The following is a 12,874-nucleotide window of genomic DNA, read 5'->3' on the forward strand; positions in this document are numbered from 1 at the left end:
AATAAAATCCCTCAGTTTAAAAAGTCAAACAGAACTTCTGTTTGACTTCAATCACCCAGGAAAAGGTACTATTTTTGTCATAAAAACTGATATTTTCAACACAGAATAGAAGTACTTTCTTTATGTTTCCATATCATCTTATTCTAGTTCTGATAAAGGGTCAAATTCTGTCCCGTTTGACCTTTTAAAAATACTTTTTCCAGACATTATCTAGTTTCAATGATCATTTAAGTATCCATCTGTATCTCATTCATGGTTTTAGTTCAGTTTATTTGCCGTTTTCAGTTTAAAACGCCACAAAACATGAAAAACAACCACACAAACCGATACTGTAAGTCACTAAACACAAACGACACCAAGAAACACTTAGACACTGAAACTACTGACGCTTTTTGATACTTCGGACGAGGCCGTTTCACGTATTTCTCCTTCGTAAACTAACTTTTCTCTCTTTTCCTCTACAGTGGCACTTATCCAAGACAGACCCGGGCAGTGTCTTGTAATCAGGGGCTGCGCTGCTTAGCCACGGCCACCTCAAAGCGGGGGTGGTAGCATCTGTTTTTGGGCTGCCGCTGGTGGGATGCTCCGGAAAAGCAGCAGCAGCGGCGGTGGAGGAGGTGGAGGAGGAGGAGCTAAGGGCCTGCCGCGACACGTCTCAAACCCCCACTCGGGGTCACTCTCGGCCGGATCCACCAGGACCTGGGACGTACGCAGACACAGGGGCCATAACCCCTTCACGGGGCTGACCTCCAACCTGGCGGGGGCCCCCGGGGTGGACCCAGAGTACGTCATGCAGCTGGTGAGCGACGTGAGGTGGTTCGCCGACGTCCTGCTGAGCCTCAAGCAGGCGTTTCAGTGCAAAGGTGAGCGCCGGGCTGACAACATTTACCGTATTTTCCGCACTATAAGGTGCACTTAAAAGCCTTTCATTTTCTCATAAAAACAACAATGCGCCTTATAATCCAGAGCGACTTATATATGGCTTTTTGTGTGGTACACGTTTTGTTTCCCTTATAGTTATATATGAAAAATGATGGAAAATAGAACATTCAATGACAGTGCGCCTTATAATCCAGTGCGCCTTATAGTGCGGAAAATACGGTAACCATTATTCACATGATTATTGAGACTTATTGTGACTAAACCACGGGGACATTTTCAATTTCCGTTCGTTCCCGCGGCCTGACGTGTTACTGCTCCTCGAGTTTGTGACCTGCTTCACCAAACTGAACTTTCAGAATGTCAAAATAAAGTTAAACGTGACGAAATAAAGTTATTTACTTTGAGGTCTATTTTTGGGCTGTATGTTGGACGAAAAATACTTCTAAAATGGTCACGATTATGATTTTTGTTGCTCTTACGGTTATATTGTGAGCGCGTGAGTGGATGGGAGGGGCCGATGGGAGGGGCCGATGGGAGGGGCCGATGGGAGGGGCTGATGGCACAGATTGGTCGCCACACAGGGCAGCATGGCGGGGATGAATAATACAGTGTGAAGAGCGTCTCGAAAGGCACATACCGTATTTTCCGGACTATAAGTTGCACCTTTTTTCATAGTTTTGGCCAGGATGCGACTTATACTTATATTTATACTTATATACTTATACTCCGGAGCGACTTATACATGTTTTTTTCTTCTCTATTATGCATTTTTTGGCTGGTGCGACTTATACTCCGGTGCGACTTATACTCCAGAGTATACGAAAATATACATCTAGCGCATTACGATGTGGTCACGCTACATTGTACACTTGATTGTGATGAATATTCAATACTCCACGTACATTTTGAGACCACAATGATGATTAAAACGGACATTAAACGGTTATTTTCAACAGAATTGTACTTTCTTAGTTACCATGTGACCTCACGCTAGTTTGATAGTTCAGGAAAGGTCAGTTTTCGTATACTTTTGAATACTTTCTGGCGTCGCAGTGTTGCATATCTACTGCGTGTGTTCGTGCTGAATACATACTTGTCCTGTTGTTTCCTGATTACACCAGATAGTTTAATCGGCATTGGTTTTATCTGCATCTTCTACGTGACATGTCAACACCAAAATGAAAGATAACGCAAACAAAGTCGTGGCTGTAACAGAGAAGTGAGTTTCAAGGGTACGTTTTAAATGTTTCCGCATTTTGTGATGGCCGTTTCTTTGGTTGATACGTGTTTTTTCTTATAATCCGCGATGAGTTCAAGTGTTTTTAATCTGGAAAACCTATAATCTGTCGGTAAACGCACGCGGTTTGGTAGAATTTTGACGTTTTTTGTGTGAAATGGCACTGATGAAAGCTACTGCGTGTGTCTTTTTTATTTTCATTAAAAGAAAAACCTAATAGACAAAAGTAATCGGTCACTACAAGAAGAAAAAACATATTATAATCGTTATTTTCGCCACATTGTCCAGAAGGATTGGCAGGTTTCTTCAGCGTGGACAAATAAAGCAGCGCTATGTAACATTTTGCAGTGGTATGAGTGGAAAATGACGATTTTCTAATTTTGACTTCATCTGGTATATTTAAACCTGTCGCACATTTAGATTACAGTTTTACACCAATCGAGCAAGTATTTGAGGAGAAAAGTCAAAAAAATGACAGGAAGTGACATCACACGAGGGACACTCAAAGTTTATGCATCGTTTACACCAATTTTTCCGACTCTAAACATGAATTCAACGAAATAAAGTCGCTCTCTTATATTTTTCATTTGTCAAAAAAAAAACTGCGACTTTAGATGAGTTTTGGCCCAGTGTTTGCTGGGTAGTTTCCTAGTGTGATGTCATCAATTACAAACAGGAAGTGAAATTATAAGTGATAAGTGATTATAAATGAGTCGTCCGACCTGTAGGGGGCGCTTTAAAATCCATATTTATTTGTTTTTAATAAGAACATTTAGCAGTAAACCAGCAGTTTTCTTTGGATCAAATAAAAAACACATATTATAGAGGCTGAAATGCACTTTTTTGCCGTTTTCTGCTCCAGTTCTGGTGTTATTTGCTCATGTTTTCACTTGGAAATGTTCCGTAATATAGTAATAGTGCCTTCATTATTACTCACTCCAAATCTCATTATTGGAGTTGTACGATAATTAAAAGGACGTATGTTCATGTAATTTAAATCATCCAAAAATCAGATGCAGTAATAATCAGAGTTTGGTGTGCTTGTTTTATTGTCATGGCGACGGCAAACAAGTTTACAATCAAACAAATGAATAAAGAAATGTCACCGTTTACAGTGATTAAAATGGTTAATAGTGGTTTACCCTGTTCTTTGAGACGACTCGGAGCCCAGAACTGGCCTCGGGCTGAATTAGGCGAGGGCTAAATTTGGAGCTAAACCAGGGCTAATTGTGGGTCTGAACCGGGTCTGAACCAGGACTGTCTCTTGTGGTCGAACCCGGAGTCTATTATTAAAATGTGCCAGTGGAAGAAGACGCATCGGTCGCTCCGTCGACAGCGTGTACTCGGCAGAAGATAAGGAAGTACTGCGTGAGGTACTGCGTGAGGTACTGCGTGAGGTACTGCGTGAGGTACTGTGTGGAGTACTGCGTGAGGTACTGCGTGAAGTACTGCGTGAGGTACTGTGTGGAGTACTACGTGAGGTACTGTGTGGAGTACTGCGTGAAGTACTGCGTGAGGTACTGCGTGAAGTACTGCGTGAGGTACTGCGTGAAGTACTGCGTGAGGTACTGTGTGGAGTACTACGTGAGATACTGTGTGGAGTACTGCATGAGGTACTGCGTGGAGTACTGCGTGAGGTACTGCATGAGGTACTGCGTGAAGTACTGTGTGAAGTACTGCGTTAGGTACTGCATGAAGTACTGCGTTAGGTACTGCGTGAAGTACTGCGTGAGGTACTGCGTGAAGTACTGCGTGAGGTACTGCGTGAAGTACTGCGTGAGGTACTGTGTGGAGTACTGCGTGAGGTACTGTGTGGAGTACTACGTGAGATACTGTGTGGAGTACTGCGTGAAGTACTGCGTGAGGTACTGCGTGAAGTACTGCGTGAGGTACTGTGTGGAGTACTACGTGAGATACTGTGTGGAGTACTGCGTGAGGTACTGCGTGGAGTACTGCGTGAGGTACTGTGTGGAGTACTGCGTGAAGTACTGCGTGAGGTACTGCGTGAAGTACTGTGTGAAGTACTGCGTTAGGTACTGCATGAAGTACTGCGTTAGGTACTGCGTGAAGTACTGCGTGAGGTACTGCGTGAAGTACTGCGTGAGGTACTGCGTGAAGTACTGCGTGAGGTACTGTGTGGAGTACTGCGTGAGGTACTGTGTGGAGTACTACGTGAGATACTGTGTGGAGTACTGCGTGAAGTACTGCGTGAGGTACTGCGTGAAGTACTGCGTGAGGTACTGTGTGGAGTACTACGTGAGATACTGTGTGGAGTACTGCGTGAGGTACTGCGTGGAGTACTGCGTGAGGTACTGTGTGGAGTACTGCGTGAAGTACTGCGTGAGGTACTGCGTGAAGTACTGTGTGAAGCACTGCGTTAGGTACTGCATGAAGTACTGCGTTAGGTACTGCGTGAAGTACTGCGTAAAGTACTGCGTGAGGTACTGCGTGAAGTACTGCGTGAGGTACTGCGTGAAGTACTGCGTGAGGTACTGCGTGAAGTACTGCGTGAGGTACTGTGTGGAGTACTACGTGAGATACTGTGTGGAGTACTGCGTGAAGTACTGCGTGAGGTACTGTGTGGAGTACTACGTGAGATACTGTGTGGAGTACTGCGTGAGGTACTGCGTGAGGTACTGCGTGAAGTACTGCATGAAGTACTGCGTTAGGTACTGCGTTAGGTACTGCGTGAAGTACTGCGTGAGGTACTGCGTGAAGTACTGCGTGAGGTACTGCGTGAAGTACTGCGTGAGGTACTGCGTGAAGTACTGCGTGAGGTACTGCGTGGAGTACTGCGTTAGGTACTGCATGAAGTACTGCGTGAAGTACTGCGTTAGGTACTGCATGAAGTACTGCGTGAAGTACTGCGTTAGGTACTGCATGAAGTACTGCGTGTCGTCCACAAAAGTACTAAAGCACATGTTTTTTGCTGTGACGCTGTGTTATTGGGAATCCCACTTAGAGCCTGTCGATCTGCACCTGTCGATCTGCCCATGTAGACCTGCCCCTGTCGATCTGCCCCTGTCGAACTATCCCTGTTGATCTTCTCCTGTCGATCTGTCCCTGTCGATCTGCCCCTGTCGAGCTGCCCCTGTTGATTTTCTCCTGTTGACCTGCCCCTGTCGAGCTGCCCCTGTAGATCTGCCCCTGTCGAGCTGCTCCTGCCGAGCTGCCCCTGCCGTTCTGCCCCTGTCGAGCTGCCCCTGCCGAGCTGCCCCTGTTGATTTTCTCCTGTTGACCTGCCCCTGTCGAGCTGCCCCTGTAGATCTGCCCCTGTTGAGCTGCCCCTGCCGAGCTGCCCCTGCCGAGCTGCCCCTGCCGTTCTGCCCCTGTCGAGCTGCCCCTGTCGAGCTGCCCCTGCCGTTCTGCCCCTGTCGAGCTGCCCCTGCCGTTCTGCCCCTGTCGAGCTGCCCCTGCCGTTCTGCCCCTGTCGAGCTGCTGGTGGGAGTGAGTTGTTTGGTCATTCCTGGAGCTGGAGGAGTGCAGCTTTGGCCTGTGTCCTGCTGAGTGTTGCTCAGAGCCATCGCTAAGACACTTTTTCACACTTTCCATTCATCAGAGCTCCGTTCAGCAGGTGATGCACAGACTCAGGAACAATATCTCAACTATGTCACGACTTTGCTTATTGTGCGTTACAGGGACATCTCCAAACAGTGTGTGATTTTCAAAGTAATCTCTTCCAGATTGTTCTACTGGTGTTGCATGACCTACTTTCAACAGTGTTACTTTGGGCAAAGATTAGTGACGCTTCTTAGATAAAGAGATGAATAAAATACACATCAGTGAAATAGTTATTTTCAGGATGTTTAGTTGAACATTATGAATCACAATTGGAATGAAAAGACCAGCTTGAATTGTCACCAAATCAAAGCTCTACAGTTGTAAAATACACAGTAAACAACATCATATCTTGTCATTTAATTAAAAAAAATCCTGTATTTTGGTACTTTAAACCTCTAAAAAGATCTTCTGAACTGCATGAATCAAGCAGTACATGTCCCAATCTTCTTAATGTTAATGTTCAGGACATGTTTTGTTAGATATTCCCCCCCAAAGTTTGCACTTATGCTATTTATAATTTTCTTCACTACAACAGTTTTCCACATTCTCACAATTTGGACAAGCAGCAGACAGGATCCAAACAAAGGCCACTATAGACAAAAGAGCTTCCAAACCTAAACATTTCAAAACACAGAGTTACTTACACGCCAAGCGTGTGGTTTATAGTGGAATTTTCTCTTTATATGCTGCACGTAGTCCATATTTGGGTTTAGGTGACTGCAGTAGTGCTTGTACAAGTTAGTTTGTCTGATGTTTGAAACTGTAGTAAATGAGTAAACTGTGTGTTTTCCCCCAAGAGTTTGTTGAAAAAGCAGCACTTTGTGATCATTTGTGACCACTGTACACTGTCTGCAGCTAATGATCTAAGAACAAAGTATTTTATGTATTTTAACTAAGTGCAGAAAGCTGCACTCTGATTGGAATGTGTTTGCCCCTCCCCTTTTAACTAAATTGACTGTAAAATTACGCTTCTTCTGTTGCAGCCACAAAATATAAAAAGCCTATCTTCATTCCAGGCACGTCGGCAGAAAGTTAAAGAGCCCGGTGCAAGAAACCTCAAATATAAACAAATAGGAAAACACTGTTGATTCACTGTTTCTGGCTCTTAAAATAATGAAAAAATAGTCAAGCTCATTATTGACTCAGGGAATGACTCGTCCAATTCAGAGCCCCTAAAATCCTGAAACCCGGACAGCAGGCCCTTTCACCCCCCTCTTCTTTACTCCCCTGCTCATTCTACTACTACTACTACTCCTACTACTACTCCTACTACTACTCCTACTACTACTACTACTACTACTACTACTACTACTACTCCTACTACTCCTACTACTACTCCTACTACTACTACTACTACTCCTACTACTACTACTACTACTACTACTGCTACTACTACCTGGTTCAGTCCTGGTTCAGTCCTGGTTCAGTCCTGGTTCAGTCCTGGTTCAGTCCTGGTTTAGTCCTGGTTCAGTCCTGGTTTAGTCCTGGTTCAGTCCTGGTTCAGTCCTGTTTCAGCCCTGGTTTAGTCCTGGTTCAGTCCTGGTTCAGTCCTGTTTCAGCCCTGGTTCAGTCCTGTTTCAGCCCTGGTTTAGTCCTGGTTCAGTCCTGGATCAGTCCTGGTTCAGTCCTGGTTCAGTCTGGCTCTGTTTGCCTGGACACAGACCGTGAGCTTTATTGACCCACACGTCTGTCGGAGTGTTTACTGTTGTGTTTATGTCTAGACCTCAGAAAGCCGGAAAGTTCTTTTTTCCTTCCATGGCCCTCATACAGCATCCACAAGCCCAGTGCAAAGTTTCCTAGTCAAAATGAATAAAAAACAGTCTTCAAGTATCGCTAACTGTGCAAAAGTCCAGCTCTAATGTTGTTTGAATGTTATATTTTTGTGATTTCGATGCGTGAATGCGTCTGTATAATGCGTTATATAAGTCGTTTTACAGTTGTGTGCTTGGAAACAGCTCTGACTCAAACGTTAAAATGGGCGTCGTGGTGTTTTTCGTCATCTTTATCTTGTCTTCGCATGTACCGAGCACATTCTGTTTAATCGTCCCAGTATCACGACTGTTTGTGTTGTTATTTTACCCCCGAGATGCGACAGAATCATGAGAAACGCTCTCTTTTCTTTACTTCATTGACCTCGTTTGGATTGCAAAAAATGATCAAGATCTACATTTTGAGCCAGTTTCAATACTTTTTACTTTGTTTTGAGCTAAATTATGGAGTAAAGCGATGTTTTAACAGCTTGGTTGCCGTATTAACTGCTAATTCCTGCTTTTGTTTTTCCATCCTTTGACGTTTAGTTTAGTTTTAATCAAGAAAAAACAATTTAGCGTGACCGACAATACTGAGGAACAGGAACTCGCGCTCAAAGATCACCAAAAACTCTGTTGTTTTAGGCATTTTCAAGACAAAATAATAGTACTTAACTGTTACGAAAAGGTCAAATTTAGTTATGTTTATGTTATTTTTTTTTAGCATTGACACCGGCTGAAATGATGAACTACTTACGACACTAGTTTTAGTCACAATTTTTATGTGATCTCTGATTCTTTTTGCAACCCTAGGAGTGCGACTTATACTTATATTTATACTTATACTCCGGAGCGACTTATATGTGATGTTATTTGTTATTTTCACACTTGCAACCGCATTTCATACTCCAGTGCGAATATATGTTTTTTTCTTCTCTATTATGCATTTTTTGGCTGGTGCGACTTATACTCCGGAAAATACGGTATATTTTTGACAAATTGGACTCATTCCACATAATTTTCACGGAATTACGGCTCAATATCAGTCATAAAACGTATTTTCTCAGCTCGTGGCACGTTTTGGAACTGCGCACAAAGACGAGTTAGCGATCATTCGATTAGCCGCGGTGAATCTATTAGCTTGTCGCTGCCCTGCAAATAAACAAAACCAACCGTAGACCCGTCCTTTGTTACTGTGTATATATTTGCATTGGATCCACGCGCCGGTCGAGCCCGATGGAAACCCGCCGGGGATCTGTATCAGCGCTCGCACAGCCGCGCTAAACGGACCCACCGCTAACACGCGACGCCGCATCGCCCCCGAAGTCCCCGTTGGTTTAGATGGCGGTGTAGATTTACCACCCGGGCGGTCATAATTCTGGGCTGTGGGTTCAGCTGGAGCGGTGCCACGAGAAGAGGAATCATAATAGAGCCGGAGCTGTCAAACGCAGTAACACGAGTGTCACAGGAAAACGGGGTCAGGACTTTCACCAAATTGGGTTAAAATGTGGGTTTATTTATGCTTCAAGTCGATTGTGATCAGAATGGCTTGTCACAGCTCAAAATATATATACCGTAGTTTCCGGAGTATAAGTCGCACCAGCCAAAAAATGCATAATAGAGAAGAAAAAAACATATATAAGTCGCACTGGAGTATGAAATGCGGTGGCAAGTGTGAAAATAACAAATAATATCACATATAAGTCGCTCTGGAGTATAAGTATATATGTATAAATATAAGTATAAGTCGCACCCCGGCCAAAACGATGAAAAAAGATGCGACTTATAGTCCAGAAAATACGGTATATTTTTTCATTTATTCATTGTTATGCAGTTGTTCTGTCCTGGTGAATATTAGATCATGCTTAAAGATGTTGTAAGGTTGAAAGGAGGAATAGCATAATTAAAGACTTAAATATACAGTTGGCCATTGTAATCATCCTCAAATGTGTTGATAAGAATACAATGAAAAATTATCTGAAGATGAAATATAAATGGCTTTTTTTTTCAAAGCAGTTAATCATTTTTCACAATTCATCATGAAAACTTTCTTTTTTTTAAATCTTGATGCTCCTAAAACCTGCACATTTTAGGTCAAAGTGTTAAATTTAAATCGTTTGTCCTGTTAAATCATAAAAAATAAGATACATTGATATTCAACTACCAGAATGCAGCTCAACAGTCACTGCACTGCACAGAAGTAAATGTCCCATTGTTTTTTTCAATAAAAGTTCAACTTTGTTAGGGTTAAACAGTTAAATGGTAACTAAACACCACATTGTATTTATTAAAAACTGTGTCTGAAACTTTAAAAACTGCTCAGTCCAGAACATTCAGCCAATTTTTAGCTTTATAATGTGCTTTTTAGACTGAAAACCACAGCGATAAACACATTACGAGCCTCTGTCGAGCCTTTAAACTCTTTATAGTCACTTAAAGAATCTATGAGAAACTCTGATGGAAATTGTACTTCCGGGAGCTTCAAAGTGGGCGGGACTGCTCAGCTCCAAAGTCATTAGCTGCAACTTTACTCACTAAGTCAATTTACCGCAAAGTGAGTGTCCGCAAACATTTCAAAAGCTCAAATTCCCTGTTGGAATCGCACGAGTTATGGAGATAAATGCCGTGCAGTTGAAGTCGGCTGTTGACGCGGCGCAGACGGACGACGGCTCGTTTAGTGTTTTTTAATCAGGATGAAAAAGAAGTCCTCAGTCCGTCGTCCCCTCGCAGCTCGGAGCAGCTCCCCCTCCCATCCCCCCTCGCCTCTGCATACCCAGCATTCCTCCAGAACAAATGTTCACTTGTGGCTCTAGTGCCTTCAATGGACTAATGGTAGGTGTGAGGCCGATTCACTATTAAAAAAATAAATGGAATCAGACCAAATAGAGCACGCTTTATGTTGCTGTTGAAAGCGTTCGTTGGTTTTTAGTCAAAAGTCGCTGTTGGAATTGCTGAAATGCCAGTTTTGCGTTTGCATTCGAAGCATAAATGAAAGCGGTTCAACTGCTTTTTACAAATTAATACTTTTGCCCTTTTTATTATTAAGATTAAGATGATTTAGCCAAGAAATGTTGAGAAATGCAAGTTGTGGATTAAACCGTAAGCCAACTCGCTGAAGGGGTGGGTCAGGGTCGTTTTTTGCATTGTTTTGGAGGAAAAGAGACGAGACCGCCTTCCCGCGCGACCGCCTTCCCGCGCGACCGCCTTCCCGCGCAACCGCCTTTCCGCGCCTCCATGTTTTCTGCTGCGTTTTGCGACGTACCAAACGAAGCTCAGTAATTCACCGTTGATGATTGCGTAGTTTGCGATTCAAATGGTAGTTTGTCCTGACAAAATGCAAGGTTGTGCTGAACGCAGACCTGAGCAGGGAGAAAGAGAGAGCCTCAGTGACCTGTGACTTTTCATCAATGTTCAAGGGTCAAAAATACCCCGAGTTGTGGCAGAAAGAATAAAGTCTAAAGAATAAAGCCTAAAGAAAAAAAACTAAATAATAAAGTCTAAAGAATAAAGTCTAAAGAATAAAGCCTAAAGAATAAAATCTTAAATAATAAAGTAATAATAATTATGACCATTTTAGATGCCCGAAAGTATTTTCTATACAACATATACTCCAAACAAGTAAACCTAAATGTAAAGAGCTTTTTTATCTGGATTTTTATGTCACATTAACTTCACTTCATCATTTATGAAGCTTATTTAGCTTGATTTCATTAAAATGTGGTCAATGTGAAGAAAAACTGGATTTCACTGTGTCAGCAATAATGACAAAGTCCAGTCCCGATTTAGACCTGGTAGTCCAGCTTTAGACCTGGTAGTCCAGCTTTAGACCTGGTAGTCCAGATTTAGACCTGGTAGTCCAGATTTAGACCTGGTAGTCCAGATTTAGACCTGGTAGTCCTGATTTAAACCTGTGATTGAGACCTGGTAGTCCTGATTTAGACCTGTGATTGAGACCTGGTAGTCCTGATTTAGACCTGTGATTGAGACCTGGTAGTCCTGATTTAGACCTGGTAGTCCTGATTTAGACCTGGTAGTCCCGATTTAGACCTGGTAGTCCTGATTTAAACCTGTGATTGAGACCTGGTAGTCCTGATTTAGACCTGTGATTGAGACCTGGTAGTCCTGATTTAGACCTGTGATTGAGACCTGGTAGTCCTGATTTAGACCTGGTAGTCCTGATTTAGACCTGGTAGTCCCGATTTAGACCTGGTAGTCCTGATTTAAACCTGTGATTGAGACCTGGTAGTCCTGATTTTGACCTGGTAGTCCCGATTTAGACCTGGTAGTCCCGATTTAGACCTGGTAGTCCTGATTTAAACCTGTGATTGAGACCTGGTAGTCCTGATTTAGACTTGGTAGTCCTGATATAGACCTGTGATTTAGACCTGGTAGTCCCGATTTAGACCTGGTTTAGTTCCTGTTTAGTCCAGAATGAAGGCCAGAGAAGGTGAGTCGCTGTGAATCGTCAGAAAAGTATCTTGAGGAAGGTGTGTAATAGTTTTTTTGCTGCATTGTACCCATCGTCATCGTGCCTCGGGTGTCGTCCTGCAGAGATAAGATCGCCCGTCGTCCCGTTAGACCACATTGTTTCTACGGCGATGATATATATCTCTGCAGAAACGTGACAAACGGCAGGTCTCTTACGCTTCTTAATCACTCCTGCCACGATCCACACGGGTTTACTGAGCCGCAAAATGTAGATACTGTCGTGAACGTTGTATATAAGTGCTTTGTTTTATGATTAAGAGTTGATTAAAAGTAAAAATGAAGAAAAGTTATGTTGTAAACTTTCAAATTAGTGTTCAAGATGATATTTCAGCTCTTTTGTGATGAATTTGACAGGGATTTCACCTTTGTCTGCTCCTTTAGCCCGATCCGAGCAGGTAATCTCCTCGTTACTATGCCAGTCCAGTCCTGCCCTCGAGTGTGTCCTGCTGCCAACGTGAAGTGGCCACTCGCGCCCGGTGCCTCACATAAACCGCGGATTTCTTGGAGGACATAATGGTTTTAATGGGCCGCCGTCGCGAGCGCAGAGGGGGGGTGGAGGATTTGTTGGGCAGTAACTTTCCCCCGTCCCGGGCCTCGTGGTCGGGCCGTGTTTCTTGGGGTGCGATTTACGATTATGGGCCTTAAATGTTTGCGTAAGGATTGGTCACGGCGAGGGGGGGGGACACGAGGGGAAATTTACAACCGTGAAGTCGAGCTGAACAGAAACGTGGTGTTGTGCTTCGGATTCACACATTTGAAGCCTGTCCACTGTCCAGAAGCGTTAGCATTTGAGATGGTTTTGGAAGACAAATTATTCCATCTGATGTTGTGATTTTAACGTCCTTGAATTTCTCATTTGTGAATTAAAAATCTGACAGTAATAGTTTATCTACTGAGATGGGGCTGAAACAAGTTAATCAGTTGAGCATAACTACTTTCATGTTCAAATAATCATCAC

At 43.3% G+C, this 12,874-nt stretch overlaps 1 protein-coding gene across 1 annotated transcript in view; it reads left to right on the forward strand.

The window, feature by feature from the left end:
* The first annotated feature begins 486 nt into the window (after positions 1 to 486).
* Positions 487 to 12,874, forward strand: part of LOC140356027 (rho GTPase-activating protein 29-like) — a 71,437-nt gene continuing 59,049 nt past the window's right edge. Inside the window, exon 1 of the mRNA XM_072440717.1 lies at positions 487 to 863. Coding sequence (XP_072296818.1) covers positions 581 to 863 — 283 coding nt within the window. The 5' untranslated portion in view covers positions 487 to 580. The remainder of the gene's footprint in view (positions 864 to 12,874) is intronic.

This window comes from Eucyclogobius newberryi, unplaced genomic scaffold, assembly GCF_026437365.1.
Source record: "Eucyclogobius newberryi isolate DKJ021-1_F unplaced genomic scaffold, fEucNew1.0.hap1 SCAF_12, whole genome shotgun sequence".
NCBI classification, from domain to species: Eukaryota; Metazoa; Chordata; class Actinopteri; order Gobiiformes; family Gobiidae; genus Eucyclogobius; species Eucyclogobius newberryi.